This window comes from Sapajus apella, unplaced genomic scaffold (genome assembly GCF_009761245.1).
Source record: "Sapajus apella isolate SASKATOON/1434 unplaced genomic scaffold, GSC_monkey_1.0 scaffold1, whole genome shotgun sequence".
Lineage (NCBI taxonomy): Eukaryota > Metazoa > Chordata > Mammalia > Primates > Cebidae > Sapajus > Sapajus apella.
Window position 1 is genome coordinate 66,419,141 of NW_022436941.1, and position 18,499 is coordinate 66,437,639.

The window sequence follows — 18,499 nt, forward strand, 5'->3', positions numbered from 1 at the left end:
TCAGGAGCTAAGGTGGTTTCTCTCTCCTCTAGTCTGATCTATTAAAGCAAGATAATCTTTATTTTCTTTGTACTTAGGTTTCATTCTTCTTCCTCTCTACAAACCAACTTTCTCCGCTGATGACCCAGACCTAGCATTCCCAGCCTCCCATTTTCCCAGATCAAAAATTTCACTATAAAGCCCAATTACAAATCCCTGCTTAGAGAAGGGTTGAGTCAGTTGTACCACCATGTCTAGTTAACTACAGCAGAGGGAACAGGGATGTGGCTTTTTAGTGTCTAAGAGGGTATTTTGTTCATAGAAAATGAAATACCCTCTTAGAATGTAAAGGTGCCACCAGGGTATTTTAGATAGAATCCATTTAAGTTGAACACACTAAATTTGTTTTAACAGTCCCATTTACAATCCAAATTCCTTTAAACAACTTAATAGTATTTATATCTTATAAGCAGCACTGCAAATGCTTGACCCCATTAGTAAAACCTTCCCAAGTTCTTAACTCTCATAAATATAATACATGAAACATACAGTGACTTTCCAAGTTCCCTGAAACATTTCAGTACTTTTGCAGACTTAGTAACATTTTAAAATACCTTTCAACTAAAATTCACAAGTCTAAAACTCTTGTTAAGCATTTTAAATTAGAATCTCAAGGCCAGTGTCACATATTGTAATATGCCAATTATATTTAAGTACTTCAAAGAGCAAATACTACAGTTTGTCTCAGTGAATATAATAACCATTCCTGCTGGGAGCATGGCTCATGTCTTTCATCCCAGTCATTTGGGAGGCTGAGGTTGGAAGATCGCTTGAGACCAGGAGATTGCCTGAAGCCTGGGCAACATAGTGAGACCTCTTCTCTCAAAAAATCAAAATAAAAAATTAGCCAGGCATGGTAGCTCATGTCTGTAGTCTCAGCTTCTCAGGAGGCTAAGGTGGGAGGATAGCTTCAACCTAGGAGGCCAAAGTAGCAGTGAGCTATGATCGCACCACTACACTCCAGCCTGTGCAACAGAATGAGACCTTGTCTCTAAAAACAAAACAAAACAAACACAACAAAAAGTACTCCTGAATTTAAGTACTGATGGCTATGGGAACTGCTTCCTAACCTTTTTGAAAATGTGTATCTGTTACATATTTTGAGAACTGCAGCACTCTGAAGTTTTGTCAAGGGAATGAGTAGTTTAGGCCCCAGCAGGCAAACTACTTCACAGTGCTAGGATGAAGAGCTCACACTCAGGGACTTGGAGAGTGAATCAACTACTTTAGTTAATTCAATGTTAAATGAAAATAATATCAATCTTGGATGGCTGCGGTGAGAATCAAATGAAATGACGTATGAGAAAACCTTTGTCATGTTACTACTATGCAAATTATCAGAATACTTATGGCATTAATGTTTTTAAAAAGTTTTTAAATAGAAACTTTATTTAAATAAATTAACCCTTCTTAACCCCAAAACACAGCTTCTGATCTTGACTAAATTCATAATTATGCAGAGAAGCACACTGCTGGTTCCTTACAGGCCACTGTGCTGTATGATTGCTGAAATCAGTTCATGAAAGGGAAACTGGCCCTATTTCTGAGCATACCTGTACTAGAACATATTAAGTATATTCACTTAGTATATTAATTTAAATGTTAATGTTAGCCTAAATATTAAATTAATATGTTTGTTTAATTTTTACTTAATAATCTTACTAGAACATATTAAATATTTTTTCTACTTAAAAAAACCCTGAATTTACAGAACTAAAATTATGAAAGCAGATTCGCATTACAAAATCTTCCTCTACAGGTTCTTCTAGCTCAAGACATTTTTCTTACTGATTTTTAACTACTTTAGTTGGGGTAAGAATTAGAGAAAGGTAGGAGAGGTAGCAACTGCGAAATCAGTGTACTAGGAGTTACTAGCCAACAATTATCCATCCGGAATGGATACATCAAAAAGCCAAGAAAGTAAGAATGTCTTTATAAAATAATAATAATATTTACAGGCTGGGTGCCGTGGCTCATGCCTTTAATCCCAGCACTTTGGAAGGACTAGGCAGGTGGATCACTTGAGGTCAGGAGTTCGAGACCAGCCTGGCCAGTATGGTGAAACCCTGTCTCTACTAAAAGTACAAAAATTAGCCAGGCATGGTGGCACACACCTGCAATCCCAGCTACTCAGGAGGCTGAGGCAGGAGAATCACTTGAACCTGCGAGGGCAGAGGTTGCAGTGAGCCAAGCCTGCGCCACTGCACTTCTCTACTACATTCCAGCAATAGAATGAGACTCTTTCAAAAAAAAAAAATTCTAAAAAATAATATTTACATTAAACTTTCAAAAACAACTACTTTTCAAAGCAAACTGCTCTGGATTGGGGTTCTAAAACACAATATGATTGTGAAGAATGGGGGGAATATCTAAATACAAATCAGAGAAAACAGTTTTCAGAGGATTAGGTAGCTATAAGATAAGCTCAAAACATATGAAGAATAGTTTGAAAGGCTATTTATTATAAGAAAAATGACAAATTCTATCATTTCCCTGACCTGAAACACAGTGAAAACTTGTTAGAAAGGCTGCATGAAGAGAAGAAAAAGTAGTCCAATCAGGTCTATCTGTAGACCTTGCTCTCACACTCTGAATACAAATCTAGCTAGTATTAGTTCTTCAGAGCTGACCACTTACTTGCCACACTTGGAACAGCTGCGCTCCCATTACCAGCTGAGGCAGGGCATGTGATCTAAGACAAGTGTCGACATCAAGGAGAGAGGAAGCAAGCTACACGAGGGCCTAGAAATCCCAAAGGCACTGATTAGCATCAAGAAAGAGGCTTTTTGTTGTTGCCATTTGTTTTTGCTGTTGTTTTCCAGAAGTAATACAAGACCGTGTTCCTTTAGCAGGATTCCCAGTTGGATCCTCTCCAGAGAGGATTCATATTTGAATTCCCATCTGAATACCAACCCAAATGTTGATACAGAATACTCCTGTACTAAAATTAATATCAACTCATCCCACACAAACTAGTCTATGTCCAAGACAATTGAGATCGTCTAGGTGAAGATGCTATAAAATAATTCAAAATAGCACATGGAAAACCATGTCTTACTTAAAACAGGTACTTGTTTTCTGACCGCAATTATTCCAGTCTCTTCCACAGAACTGCTTCTGTAAATAGTTTTTTTAATGTATCAAAGAGAGTCTCTTTCCAACATTTAATAGAGGCAAATCTATTCCAACTTCAGGGTTCTTATATGTCTTATTTAGCAGACACTATGATTCTATCTTCTTATTCTCTGGAAAACCATCAGATGTATGTTCCAACACAGAAGTGCCTTCCTTCCCTCTCATGGTGGCAAAAAGCATATCCATCATCCCCAAGGTTTCTAACAATTCTCTTTGGTAATCAATCTCTTTTTCTACAAGTCCTTGAAGTAGCAAAAACTTTTTATCAACTACAGGGGACTGACCAATCACAGGCAGATATATATCTAAAAAGAGAGAAAGAAAACACATTAACTAGCAATATCTTTCTATACATTAAGTGAAAAGCAAAATTCTTAAAAGTATAAAAATACCATAAAAACACAGAAAAATCAGTACTTACGTTATAATTAATGATTTATAGAAAGTATAACAATCCCTCTGAGTAAATTTATTTCAAAAAACAATAATTATAGGCCAGGCGCGGTGGCTCAAGCCTGTAATCTCAGCACTTTGGGAGGCCGAGGCGGGTGGATCACGAGGTCAAGAGATCGAGACCATCCTGGTCAACATGGTGAAACCCTGTCTCTACTAAAAATACAAAAAATTAGCTGGGCATGGTGGCACGTGCCTGTAATCCCAGCTACTGAGGAGGCTGAGGCAGGAGAATTGCCTGAACCCAGGAGGCGGAGGTTGCGGTGAGCCGAGATCGCGCCATTGCACTCCAGCCTGGGTAACAAGAGCGAAACTCCATCTCAAAAAAAAAAAAAAAACAATAATTATAGAAAACATAGGGTGGAAGTTCTGACTTATTTTCATTTTCCCATTTGAAAAATTGTCATGGTCATTACAGATGTCTATGAAAACGAATTTTTTTTTTGTAATAACCCTAGTCCCATCAATTCAAAGTCACGCCACTATAAACATTTTACATTTTAAACTGCACTGACTTGTTGTTTTCTCCATGAAAATCCATACTGAGAATTAACAAAAGCGAGATATTTGGATCTACTTGATTTCCCAATCTGATTCTTTGACATCTCTACTTTTGCAAGCATGTTAGGATTTTCAAGTTTTAACAACTACTTACCAATAATTATTTCAGCAGCATTGATTAAAACAGGGGCAAATCTTGGCTGAGAAAGATTCCTACGAAGTAAAAATTCAATTTAGTAAAACCTGTAAACCTAAAAAAAAAAAATCCTTAGATTTGTTTCTTCAGTTCTCTACAAGGATCAAACTAAATATGTCTTTCATTTGGTGATAAAGGATTTCAGATGCAAAATACAAGTGTTTCACAGGCATAAAACATACCTTATCAAAAAATTAAGAACACGACTGATTTCCTTTTCATCTCGACCTGCAAGGGCATTTGCAAGGACTCCTCTTCGATTTAACTCCTTTATGATGGACACTGTAATCTCAGGTGTCTTTATTGCACAAGTAGGCTAGAAAAATTTTCACAGTCAAAAAGAGCAGACAAAACAGCACAAAATAAATATCATGGTCTTGCACTAAATTATCAAGTTTGAATAGATGTTTATCTTCACAGTTCCAAGTCATGGTAATAATGCAGGGTAAATAATAACATAATTTTTTAAAACACTCACTCGGCCGGGCATGGTGGCTCACACCTCTAACCTCAGTACTTTGAGAGGCCGAGGCAGGTGGATCACAAAGTCAGGAAATCAAGACCATCCTGGCCAACATAGTGAAACTTTGTCTCTACTAAAAACACAAAAATTAGCTGGGAGTGGTGGTGCATGCCTGTAATCCCAGGTATTCGGAAGGCTGAGGCATAGAATCACTTGAAACCAGGAGGCGGAGGTCGCCATGAGCCGAGATCGCGCCACTGCACTCTAGCCTGGACACAGAACAAGACTCTGTCCAAAACAAAAACAAAAAAAAAAAAACGCTCACTCACCTCAAGAACTCTGTCAAGTGCCTTAGAGATTCGAAAATGTTTCAGATCCCTGTCATACAATTCTAGGTGTTTCTTTGTTGGCCTGTTAATCAAAATGTCATCCTGCAATGAAAAGTAAATTTACAGAGAAGAAAAATCAGTATCTGTATATAGTTAATACAAACTTTTTCATAATGAAGTGGCATCTCTGAACTACGTCACAAATAATATTAATATGCCCACAATGTAGATTAAATAAAAATGAATCCTGCTAATCAGAGTCAAGAAAGAAAAAAAAGTGGAGTAATTTGCTACATCAACATGTTCTTACTCTCTTATAATTTTAACTTACAATATGTACTGTTGCCTTAATTCTATGTAAAAATTACTCATTTCAATTCTCTTTATATGGCAGGCAGTGGGATTCAGTAGAAAGAGAAATAAAACAAGAATCAGAGATAATGAGATCTAGTCTAAACAACTCTGGATACCAGTAATGAAATCTTTAATTAATCAGAAATTCTTTGCATCTCAATCTTCTCAGGTGACAAATGGGGACATGACTGGCTCTACTACTTCTTGGGGTTTAGATCAAATCAGGTAGTATGTGGAAGACGTTATTTTGAATCCAGTAAAGCATTATAACATTATGCTATGATGCAGAGTATTAAAGTAGTCCTTGTTTCCCATTACTCTTCAATAATGTCCCCAATCTAGCAATCTAGAAATAATTCTGACGTAGAGAAAAGCAAAATAAAGTTAAATGCCACAGGAACTATGCTTTCCAGTAATGTGCAGGGATGCTACTCTAACATATTTCACGTTTTAAACAAATATGAGAACTGCACAAATACCCGTTGTTTTGTGTAATTTTTTCCTTTAATAAACGTTCGATATGCAGGCCTTCTTCTTCTGGGAAGCGATTCCTTCTTTGCTTCAGATTTCCGATGTTTAACACTCAGTATGCCATTGGTCATTCCTACAACTATTGTCTCATCTTCATGCTAATAGCAATTAGAAAAATAAGTTAGTCTAGTCTTAACTCATAATTTATAGTACTTTTACTTCAAAACACATTTATATTGTGTTTGCTGCTTGTCCATATATTCACCAAGTTCCATTCAGATACACATAGTCTGCCTAACAATGATTGGTGCAAGACATTAAAGCAAAATCATTTTTTCCTTAGGATACAAGTATATTGACAGAACTTACACATGTAAAATATCACTGGCAAAGTTTGTGTAATAATACATAGTTGGTCGAGCACAGTGGCTCATGTCTGTAATTCTAGCACTTTGGGAGGCTGAGGTGAACGGATCATGAGGTCAGGAGTTTGAGACCAGCCTGACCAACATGGTGAAAGTCCATCTTTACTAAAAATACAAAAATTAACCAGGCATGATGGCACACCTCTGTAATTCTGGCTACCTAGGAGGCTGACGCAGGAGAATCACTTGAACCCAGGAGGCAGAGGTTGCAGTGAGCCAAGATCATGCCACTGCACTCCAGCCTGGGCAACAGAGCAAGACCCCATCTCAAAAAAATAAGAAGAAGAATTGTACATAGTTAACAGCATCAAGGATTATACAGTAGCATGACTTTTACAATCTTGCCCCCCAAAAATATTTTTTAATAAGCTTTTCCTCTCCCAAATCAGATTTCTATATAATATAGTCAAAATAACTTCCTGCCCAAATGTGGCTTCTCATAAAACTTGACAGCACACATTTCAGAAACAGCAGTAATAAAGAAAAGGAGATATTTCATTTTGTTGTCCCCTTTTCCCCCCATCTTTTTTTCTGCTCAGAGAGTTAATCTGCCTTTCTAGTGTACTATAATACTCTTGAGTTAAATTAGTTGAAGAGAGATTTATTAGCTTCCCAGGTCCTGCATTTGGTGTTAACAATGCCTAGAGCACTGTCCTTGGTTTGAAGTTACCTGGTGAGACCTATATCTAAATTCATGCTCAGTCATTAGAACAAGTCATACATTCCAGCAATTTGTCTTAACTCAAATATCTAACATGGCAAGAAGAGTTACTCAAATCCAAAAATAAAGCCCAAAATTCCATTTTAGTTTCATTTAACAGGCAAGGTTAGTGACAGACTTAAACACAGGTAAAGCTACTTACTGCAAGGGCAAGACTCAAAATTGAAGCTGCATAATCAAAACTGTGGACTACTTTGTAGGAAGTTGTGCTGTATACTTTTACCTTCCTAATAAAAAAGAAAAGCTTTGTCAAAAATCACCTTGAAAATGAATATAAAATGCAAATTTCTATTTTTTGAAAATTTAAAATATGAACTTTAAAATCTATACAACAGTGAAGAAAAACGAAAATCAGTAATGTTAATTACAAACTAATTTATCACTGAATCCCTTAAAAAATGAGCTGTATACCAGCCCTAACTATAACATCTGTATGAAGACTTTCACTAGCCACTTAGAAATAGAAGTGCCGGGTGTAGTGGCTCAGGCCTGTAATCCCAGCACTTTGGGAGGCCAAGGTGGGCAGATCACTTGAGGCCAGGAGTTTGAGACCAGCCTGGCTAACATGATGTAACCCCCATCTCTACCAAAAATAACAAAAACCAGCCAGGTATGGTGGCACATGCCTGTAATCCCAGCTACAGAGGAGGCTGAGGCATGAGAATTGCTTGAACCTGGTTGCAATGAGCTGAAATCCTGCCACTGCCCTCCAGCCTGGGCAACAGAGCAACACTGTCTCAAAAATTTATTAAAAAAGGAAAAAAAAAAAAAAAAAACCAGAAGGATAGACCATCAGCCATTGTCATCTGAAGATCAAACTTAGAAGTAAAGAAAAACTATCAGCTGGGTGTGGTGGCTCCCACCTACAATCCCAGCACTTTGGGAGGCCAAGGCGGGCAGATCACCTGAGGTCAGGAGTTTAAGACCAGCCTGACAAACATGGAGAAACCCTATCTCTACTAAAAATACAAAATTAGCCAGATGTGGTGGCACATGCCTGTAATCCCAGCTACGCAGGAAAATCGCTTGAACCCAGGAGGCGGAGGTTGCAGTGAGCCGAGATCACACCATTGCACTCCAGCCTGGGCAACAAGGGCAAAACGCTGTCACAAAAAAAAAAAAAAAAAGAAAAAAGAAAAAGGAGAAAGTATCAATGAAAGTATATCGCAAAGCCAAGTGTAATGGCTCGCACCTGTAATCTCAGCACTCTGGCAGGCCATAGTCGACAGATCACTTGAGCCCAAGAATTCAAGACCAGCCTGGGCAACATAATGAAATCCCATCTCTACAAAAATAAAAAATAAATTTTTTAAAAAAAAGAAAAGGCTAGGCACAGTGACTCATACCTGTAATCCCAGCACTTTGGGAGGCTGAGGCAGGTGGATCACAAGGTCAGGAGTTCAAGACCAGCCTGGCCAAGATGGTGAAACCCCATCTCTACTAAAAATACAAAAAAAATCAGCTGGGATGGTGGCAGGCACCTGCACCAGCAACTTGGGAGGCTGAGACAGAGAATTGCTTGAACCCGAGAGATGGAGGTTGCAGTGAGCCAAGATCGCACTACTGCACTCCAGCCTGGGCAACAGAGCGAGATTACCTCTCAAAAAAAAAAAAAAAGAAAGAAAGAAAGAAAGAAAGTACACATGAAGCCAAATACCAGGGTTTCTCAACCTCAGAATGACTCTCATTTTGGGGCATAGAATTCTTTTTTGTAGGCACTGTTCTGTGCATTGTAGGATGTTTCGCAGCCTTCCTGGCCTCTATCCCCTATAAGGCAAGCACCATGACCTTAAGTTGTGATAAAAAACAAAAATTTCTCAAGATATTGTCAAACATTCCTTGAGGAACGAAAATCACTCTTGGTTGAAACCACTACAAATAGAGCCAATTTACACTTAGCTTTTAGGAACATACCTAACAATCAAGTCCCAAATTGCCTAGTAACATGATTTCAGAGAACCTGCCATGTAATATTTATTTACACAAAAAATTCCTTTGTATTAAAAATATTTTCTAGCTTTTAAAATATGTACAGTCAATCCTCCCTATGGCAGATTCCACATCTGCAGGTTCAATCAACCATGGATTGAAAATATCCATAAATAAATTAATAAAAATAATACAGAATTTTAAAATACAATGTAACAACTATTTACATAGCATTTGCATTGTATTAGGTATTACAAATAAGCTAGAGACGATTTAAAGTATACAGTGGATATGTGTAGGTTATATCCAAATATTATGCCATTTTAAATAAGGTACTTGGGCATTCACAACCAATTCCCCTCAGTCACCACAGGATGACTGTATACTTTTTAACATATATGCTAAAAACCAAAGTTTTTCATAATAGCAGAAAAAAAATGAAAATATGGAAATAAAATAATCAAGAATAGATAATGTAAGCCAGGCACAGTGGCTCACACCTATAATCCCAGCACTTCGGAAGGCCGAGGCGGGTGGGTCTCTTAAGCTCAGGAGTTTGAGACCAGCCTGGGCAACATGACGAAATCCCGTACCTACAAAAAAACAAACATGAGCCAGGTGTGGTAGCACGTGCCTGTGGTCCCAGATACTCAGGAGGCTGAGGTGAAAGGATCGCTTGAAGCCAGGAGGCAGAGGTTGCAGTCAGCCAAGATCATGCCACTGTCCTCCAGCCTGGACAACAGGGCGAAAACCCTGTCTCAAAATAATAATAATAATAGATCATGTAAATTCTAGAACTGTGCCATATTTCTAGCCACATGTGGCTACTGACCACTTAAAATATGGCTAGTGAAAATGAGAAACTAAATTGTTTACTTAATTTTAATTTAAAAACTGAGACAGTAATTTTTATAAAATATTATCTTTTTTTTTTTTTTTTTTAAGAGACAGGGTATCACTCTGTCACCCAGGTTAGAGTACGGTGGTACTATCACAGCTCACTGCAACCTCAAACTCCTGTGCTCAAGTGCCTCTCCTGCCTCAGCCTCCCTAGTAGCTATGATTAAAGGTGTGTACCACTGTGCCTAGCTAATTTTTTAAATTTTCTGTAGAGATGAGGAGGTCTCACTATATTATCCAGGCTGGTCTCAAACTTCTGGCCTCAAGTGATCATCCCACCTGAGCCTCCCAAAGCACTGGGATTACAGGTGTAAGCCACTGCACCCAACCTAAAATATGATTATTTTATCATAGTGCACATGCTTAGATGCTTAATTTATTTCTAGTATCTTAATAATTTTGACATACGTTACATGTTGAAATTATATTTTATATATAATATATATTTTATTTTTACACTAGATACTAGGCTAAATTAAATGTGCTATCTAAATTTTAGGCTGGGCACAGTGGCTTACACCTGTAATCCCAGCAGTTTGGGAGGCCAAGGTGGGTGGATCACCTGAGGTCAGGAGTTCGAGACCAGCGTGACCAACATGGCGAAATCCCATCTCTACTAAAAATACAAAAATCAGCCAGGCATGGTGGTACATGTCTGTAATCCCAGCCACTCAGGAAGCTGAGGCAGGAAAATCCCTTGAACCCAGGAGGCAAAGGTTGCAATGAGCTAAAAACTCACCACTGCATTCCAGCCTGGGCAACAGAGGAAGGCTGTGTCTCAAAAAATAATAATAATAATTTATCTAATTTTTAAAAAATTTTTTAGGTCAGGCACAGTGGCTCATGCCTGTAATCCCAGCACTTTGGGAGGAGGAGGTGAGCAGATCACACGAGGCCAGAAATCCGAGACCAGTCTGGGCAATATGGCAAAACCCCATCTCTACTAAAAATACAAAAATTAGCCAGGTATGCTGCACACCTGTAATCCCAGCTACTCAGGAGGCTGAGTCACGAGAATCACTTGAACCTGGGAGGTGAAGGTTGCAGTAAGCCCAGATTGTGCTGCTGCACACCAGCCTTGGTGACAGAACAAGACTCTGTCTCAAAAAAAAAAAAAAAAAAAGAAAACCTCAAAATATATGAATAATGGTTTTATAAGATGGTTTCTAGAATAACATTATTTGAAAGCTTATTCAAATGGTTCAATAATGTTGTTTAGGTATATAAGTTAAAACAAATTATATCAAAGGAGAAAATAAGTAGCTATATGTAAATTAGAGGTCAAAACTATTTTCAACTCAACAGGTTTTCTTCTCCTGGAAATCATTATCACAATACTTATCACAAATATTGCTGAAATAACTCATTTCCTCAAGCAGTAAACACCTGTACACTAATATACAAAAAAATTAAAATGCCAACCTATCCAGTGAGCCAGAGAGCAACCTCTGTCCAGAGCTGCTTAGACATAAACATGTCACAGTTTTGTGATGATTTTTCAGAGATACCAGCAATTGTCCTCCTTTTAACATGTCCCAGACCTTAACGTAACGACCTCCTACAAAAAGAAATAATCATTAGTTGGATATTCTGCCCACAGATTCAAAATTTAAAAGATCTGAAAAGCATTCTTCACTGACACTCCACAAGGCATGGAAGCTGAGTGAGGGCGTCCAGAGTCCAGGCTCCAACACTTCTGGGTAATTGGTAATAATAGTTCCTACCCCACAGAACTGTTATGACAGTTTAATAATTTAATATTTGTGAAGCATACAGAAATTCCAGCAAAATAAATGCATAACTGAAAGAGTTCATTTTAAGAAAATTATAATAAAATTATTTTTTATAAGAAATTCTGGGCCGGGCGTGGTGGCTCAAGCCTGTAATCCCAGCACTTTGGGAGGCCGAGGCGGGTGGATCACGAGGTCGAGAGATCGAGACCATCCTGGTCAACATGGTGAAACCCCGTCTCTACTGAAAATATAAAACATTAGCTGGGCATGGTGGTGTGTGCCTGTAATCCCAGCTACTCAGGAGGCTGAGGCAGGAGAATTGCCTGAACCCAGGAGGCGGAGGTTGCGGTGAGCCGAGATCGTGCCATTGCACTCCAGCCTGGGTAAAAAAAACGAAAATTTTCTTAAAAAAAAAAAAAAAAAAAAAAAAAAGAAATTCTATATAGCAGTGGAAGTGAATAATGCAGATTTGCAGCAAAACATCACGCAAAAGTCTAACATGGAAAACAGAAAAAGGGGTGGGAGAGGAGACTGAAATCTTGACTGGGGAACAGGATTTGGAACCCAACTCACAGTCCCCACCCCTCCACTAGTAAGTGGCACCTCACAAGAGGGATCACAGCTGAAACCACTGCTCTAGTCCAACCCTCTCATTTTCAAGGTCTAGAAACCTTAAGAAATTGCCCGAGGTCACAATTAGCTAGTGACACAGTGGAGATTAGCATAAAGCTTTCTATTCTCCCTGTTCAATTTGATATTTTTTCCATTTGTCAGAATAACAGCAAGAAAAATAGACATATCTGACATTTATTAACTTTTTTTTTAATTAGTGATGGAGTCTCACTGTGTTGCCCAGGCTGATCTCAAATTCCTGGGCTCAAGCTTTCTGTCTGTCTCAGCCTCCCAAAGTGCTAAGATTACAGGTGTGAGCCACCACACCCAGCATCAACTTATTTTTAAATCAGATAGGTACCGGGGAAAAGAATATAAAACAGAGTAATTTCTAGCCAGATTTTAGAATTAAGAGAAAAAAAGGACACATACACAGCAATATATGCTGTCAGCTGCACATTCTACCTATACATTCTTCTAAAGTCAACATATTTTTACTTTATTTACAAATGAAAAAAGCCAATTTACTTCTTCCATTGTAATTATGAAAATGCAGTATGTGCAAAACACCTCAGTCCCAACTTGTGAAAAAATGTACTAAGGCCCCTTTTGAGGCCACATTATCTCCTTTCTCTAGTACTAGCTGCTGTTTGCTGGGTAAGAACATTGCAATCTAGAAAGTCACAGAAAAAGAGACAAGCCTTCTAGATCTCAAATAACTGATTTTCAAAAGCTGCTGCAGATCTCTCAGATAGGAGTAAAAGGAGTATAAGCTAGATTTCTGGGGTTAAATAAGATGGCATAGGGCTAAATACATAACGTAGGCTCTCAAGTTCTGTGATTTCAGATCTGCCACTTACCACTTTGCCAATGAAAAATTAGTTAAAACTTATTTTGTTAGTGATAAAACAGGGAAAAAGCTAACTACCTTGTAGCATCATCCAGTACACTAGAGTTAATATGTATATAACAGCACAGTGCCTGGCTCACATTAGGTACACAATAAATGATAACTGCTTGCCTGTCCTATTGATTAACTGTTTGAGCAAAAACTGATATGCAAATCAAATGCACACTGATAAATTACAAAAAGCAACTGATTTTAAACAAATATGATTCCAAACCAACAATACTGGTGAAAGCTATTTTTAAGAAGTACCTGCTGACACCAGAAGACCTCCAGAGGGGAAAAGCAGGACACTCTCCACTGGCTGCCCATGCTCAACAGAGAGAACACTCTTATTCGTTCGTGCATCAAACATCTTCACAGTATGATCATATGATCCTAAAATGTCAATGTTTTTATTGTTAGTTTCACTGTTTAAAACAACAAAAACCATATGTATCCAGATATAAATTTTAAAAGGACAAAAAATCTTAGATGGAGCTTTAAAAAGACATATATGTATATTCATGAAGACACAGGACCTCCAAGCCCTCTACCACTGATTGTATCTGAAGAAGCATTACACAATACTGTACAATCTAACTTGCTCTGATCCTAAAATATTCCTTTCTTTGGACTACTGTCACTACTGAATCATCTGGAAATTTCTGTAAAGGCACCCAAAGAGGCTAAACTGCACTGTCTGTTTCTTGACTGCTTGAAGCAGTGTATTCCCCATTACAGTTCTGAGAGTCTATATGTTTTCAAGACACCCTGATTTTTCCAACACATTTGGAAGACAGGAACAATCACCAAAAGAAGAATAAGAAAATAAAAAGCAATGGGAAGCCAGGTATGGTGGCTCACACTTGTAATCCCAGCCCTTTGGGAGGAAACTGAGGCAGACAGATCGCTTGAGCCCAGGAGTTTGAAACCAGCCTGGGCAACGTGGCAAAACCCTGTCTCTACAAAAAATACAAAAAGTAGATGGATATAGTGGGCATCTATAGTCCCAGCTACTTGGGAGGCTCAGGTGAAATGACGACTTGAGCACAGGAGGTAGCAGATGCACTGAGCAGTGATCATCACATCACTGCACTCCAGCCTGGGCAACAGAGTGAGAACCTGTCTCAAAATAAATACAAACATACTACGTAAAAATGTATTTAAAAACTGGAGAATTCATCAGAAACATATTCCTTTATAAAAGAAATTTTAAGCCCCTCCATCCCAAAAGAACCCCATAGCAAGATTAAAATACATCCCCATGAGATTATTTGCTTCACGAGGGAATAGAGTTCACCAACCTGTTATAAAGAGATCCGGATTAAGTTTGCTAGCACATCCACATCTCACATAATCAGAATGTTCTTTAAATGTCAAAATTTCTTTGGAGTTTGGAATATCCCATAATTTAACTGTATAATCATCAGCCCCAGAGACCACGTGATATTTGTCAGCTGTAAAATCTACTGTATGAACTGCTCTGAAAGATCGAAGATCAGTATATGAAAAAACAAGAAAATTATTTTTCTGGTACCTTCTAACATAAAATGCTCCTATTTCTGAGATTAAGAAAAAAGCAGGTCAATTTCAGGAAGTCTTCACAGTGGGAAATCATGAGAGAAAGAGAAAACGTTAAAGTGTTTGACCCCAGGTCAATTAAGAAATGTAAATAGTCCTACATTATGAAATTAAAAAGAATATTAAAGAATAGCCTTAAAATGATATATTCTAATATGTTAACAATTCCACTTAGCTGCTAAATACGAGAGCAAAGGCCCTTTAACTTTTAACATTTCAAAAAGTTCTTTAAAAAACTCAAAAAAGATTTGCCACTAAATAGAATGTTACATAAATTTCTGTTATATTTTAACAAATTTCAGCAATGACACTGGTAATCCTGAAAACAAAGTTATAATATAAAATTGTGATGGCCACTTAATTTATCAAGTGGCAAAACAGTACAAATCCAAGAAGAAAAGAAAATCTACCTTCCAACTTGACTTCAACATAAAATGCTCTAAGACAGTACAGGCCTATAGAGCTCTCATTACTAGCTGTAAGGTTGTCTTTAGATGAGTAATTCATAACCTCAGCTGTGCCACAGATATCGCTAAAGTTAACCAAAAGCTACAGAACAGCTCCCTAGATAAACATATATTTCCTACAATATCACATACAATTCTAGGGAATACATGAGCCCTATGAAACTGGACCACAGAACCCAAGTTAGGTGCTCTTGGAACAATCAGGAAATACAGTACACATAGGCAAATAATCTACATAAAACTGCTCTCTATGTTTTTCATCAAAGAGAGAAAAAAACAGAGCTTACAACAAAATAAAACAAAACCAGAACACATCAAAACCAACTGTCTCTTACTTTGTATGACCTTCAAACTGCCTGAGGGGAGCTCTTCCACTTATATCAAAAAGTTGAACTCCACCGTCTTCACTGCCAGCCACAAGCAATCTACCATCTTGTCGAAAAGTAGCACAGTACGCTGTGTCTTTAAATCGAGAAAAGGTTTTTATAGGTTCTTGGGAGTATCGGCCATAAATGTGAATCTACAAGATGAAAAACAGTATTTCACCAGATGCTCAAGATCAGTAATAAACTATACAAAAGAAAAATAAAGAAATACGATACTTACTCTTGAGGAAGCTGTGACAGCATAATTATACGGAGGCTGAGAAGAAAAGTCTACTTTTGAAACTGCACCAAATTCCTTAATCTGAACAGGGGTCTTAATAAAAAATAGTAGAGTGTTAACAGAGTTACCACTGGTTAGATCTATTTAAGCATTACATAATTTCTTACAGATCATTTCTTTTTGTTCTTAGTAACATTTATTAGGTTGTATTTAACATAAAATTACAAAGAAAGCAAAAAAGGTCCATATCATCACCCAGACTATCCTTGTAGCCACTGAAATAAACATATGGTTAGAAAGCCACACCCTACTCTATCTCTTCAGCTATTGAGTTTACTGTGATTTCCACCAGAAAAAAAAAAAGTTACTATGTCTATACCAGCATACAATAACCACATACTTTTAAAATGACACAAAGATAATCCTACTATGCAGACTGTTCCACATCTTGCTTCTTTTCACTTAGTAACACATATTAGCTAACTTTTCATAGGAGCAATAAACTTACCATCCATTATAAGGCCAAATTATATAGTAAATTATGTCCACTACTAATAAACATAGGTTTTTCCAGATTTCTACTATTAAAAGCAACACTTCAATAAACATCTTTACACACATGAGATTCAAATTTTAAAATTTAATTCATTAGGCATTGACTGATCATCTATTCTGTGCTAGATATTTGTATGGTTAATCTGATTCAGCAATATGGACTTTTTTATAAAATTCCAAGAAAAAATAGATATCAAACTATCTGCCCAAACTAAAAGCTGAGAATAGATTGTTTTTAGTTAATAATTCTGTTAGAGCATGCAGAATATAACATATGCTAGAGAAATTGGCATAAACACAAATCCCTCCTCCCTCATTATCTCCCATACTCACCTTATAGTTGTTCCAATACAGTGTATCTTGGGTAATTTTTTCACCAAGCAGAGGATATGTCTGAATAGCTACAGGCTTATACCCAGCCATAATTCCATATAATTGACTGCTGTCTTCCTTCACTGAAGCAAGAAAATAGTAAAAAAAATTAAAGATCATGATTCAACCTGAGAAAGTCGATTGAAAAAAAAAATTAAAGAAATATTTTTTAAAAATTGCACTGTTGTCCAAGGGTCAATATTTTAGAATTGATATTAGAAATAATTACAATGACTGCCTTAAGTCTGAAAAAGAAAATATTTTATATACATATTATTTATAAATTTGTACATATAGTTGATTTTCACTCTGCTTTCTTTCAAAAGTCTGTGTGGAAGTTTATAGATTAGAGACCAATAAACCATTTAATTCTAACCCAGAAAAAGCAATCTATAGGAAGCAGGAATAATTACAGTAAGGGTTATCATAACGCACCATCCATTTAGCTGTACACAAAGGTTCTCACATCTAGCCAACCACTTTACAACACTTGGGAATAAATCTAGTACAGTCTTCCAGTAGCCAAACCAAAAAGGATTATGCTGGCTTTGAGTGCCCATTTTCTGGCAACAGGAACTATTAAGGTGAAACTGCAAATACAAGTTTCCTGAAACCAAGCTTAAGATGACATTTAATCTGTAAGAATTACAGTTACGGACTTGATTTCCTGAAAGCCTAAAAATGCCAAGAAGTAAGAAAAACAAAGCTAATATTCTAATGCAGAAGCTTAAAATTAAATTTACTTTAAAAGATTTGAACAGCAGGAAAGAAAACTGTAATAAAGCAATCCTGAAATTAAATTCAACATTAAAGTGGCATAATAAAACTTTTAAATAACATACAATCAAGCCAAAACATCTTTCCAGAACGATTCAATTGCAAAAGAAATTCAATGTTATCAGATAAATGATTCCAGTGCTGCTACTCATCATCTATTACAAAAAACCTGAAAACTTTACATCAGTAACACCACGATAAGTGTAACATATATTTAAAAGGTGCTTTAATGAAATACAATGACAAATGATTAAAGGGGGAACATTCTTCTGTTCGTTAAAGTACCTGCCAATGTGCAGGGCACTGTTCTAGACATTGGAGATACAATGGTGAATGAAATAAAGACATGGCCTGTGCCCTCGCATACTCCAATATACTCCATTTTGGCTGGTGACTGGCACCAGATATTAATCTAGATTCGGCCTTGACGTGTCCGTCTTCCCCACTCCTAACATCCAAACAGTTAACAAGATATGCTGATTTTATCTCCCAAATCTTTTAAAACTCCATTACGTTCACTGCACCTAAGGGAACCTCGTAAGCAAAGACAGACTGAAATATGTCCATTGCCTTGGAGAGTTGCTGCTGATTACTCCGGTAACTAACAACGGTGGACAGGAGAGGGTGTAATCGCCGAGAAGACTCTAAGTCGAAGCTTAATTGAGGGGAACTTGAACCGGTTAAAGAATTTAGCCATTCTCCTACAGAGCCTGGGAAGCCCCAGAAGAGCATGCCAGGTAACACAGGAAGGCCAAGTGTGCCAAGTGTGAGCCTGGGCTTTCCTCAATGGGAGCCGCCTTCACCTACCTCCACTGAGCCCCAAAGGGCCCGAAGAGACACTTGGACTCAAGGACAATTAATCGGACCCTGCCAGCTCCCTCTCCTGGACCGTTCAGCAGCACTGGCGTGAAAATCACATGGACCCTAGAGAAGCCGGCGACACACACACCGAACCGAACGTCGCGTAAAGATGACGTAGGAGCGCGAGCTC

At 37.6% G+C, this 18,499-nt stretch overlaps 1 protein-coding gene across 1 annotated transcript; it reads right to left on the reverse strand.

Moving 5' to 3' along the window:
• Window positions 1-323: 323 nt before the first annotated feature.
• Window positions 324-18,464, reverse strand: UTP15 (UTP15 small subunit processome component). Its single transcript, XM_032278524.1, has 13 exons — window positions 18,316-18,464; window positions 16,693-16,814; window positions 15,805-15,897; window positions 15,534-15,718; window positions 14,455-14,633; window positions 13,421-13,546; window positions 11,339-11,474; window positions 7,230-7,314; window positions 5,950-6,099; window positions 5,117-5,218; window positions 4,507-4,640; window positions 4,283-4,341; window positions 324-3,479 (listed from the first exon to the last, which is right to left on the reverse strand). Exons 2-13 carry the CDS (start codon window positions 16,780-16,782, stop codon window positions 3,262-3,264), a joined length of 1,557 nt encoding a protein of 518 aa, XP_032134415.1. The 5' UTR covers window positions 16,783-16,814; window positions 18,316-18,464; the 3' UTR covers window positions 324-3,261.
• Window positions 18,465-18,499: the final 35 nt, after the last annotated feature.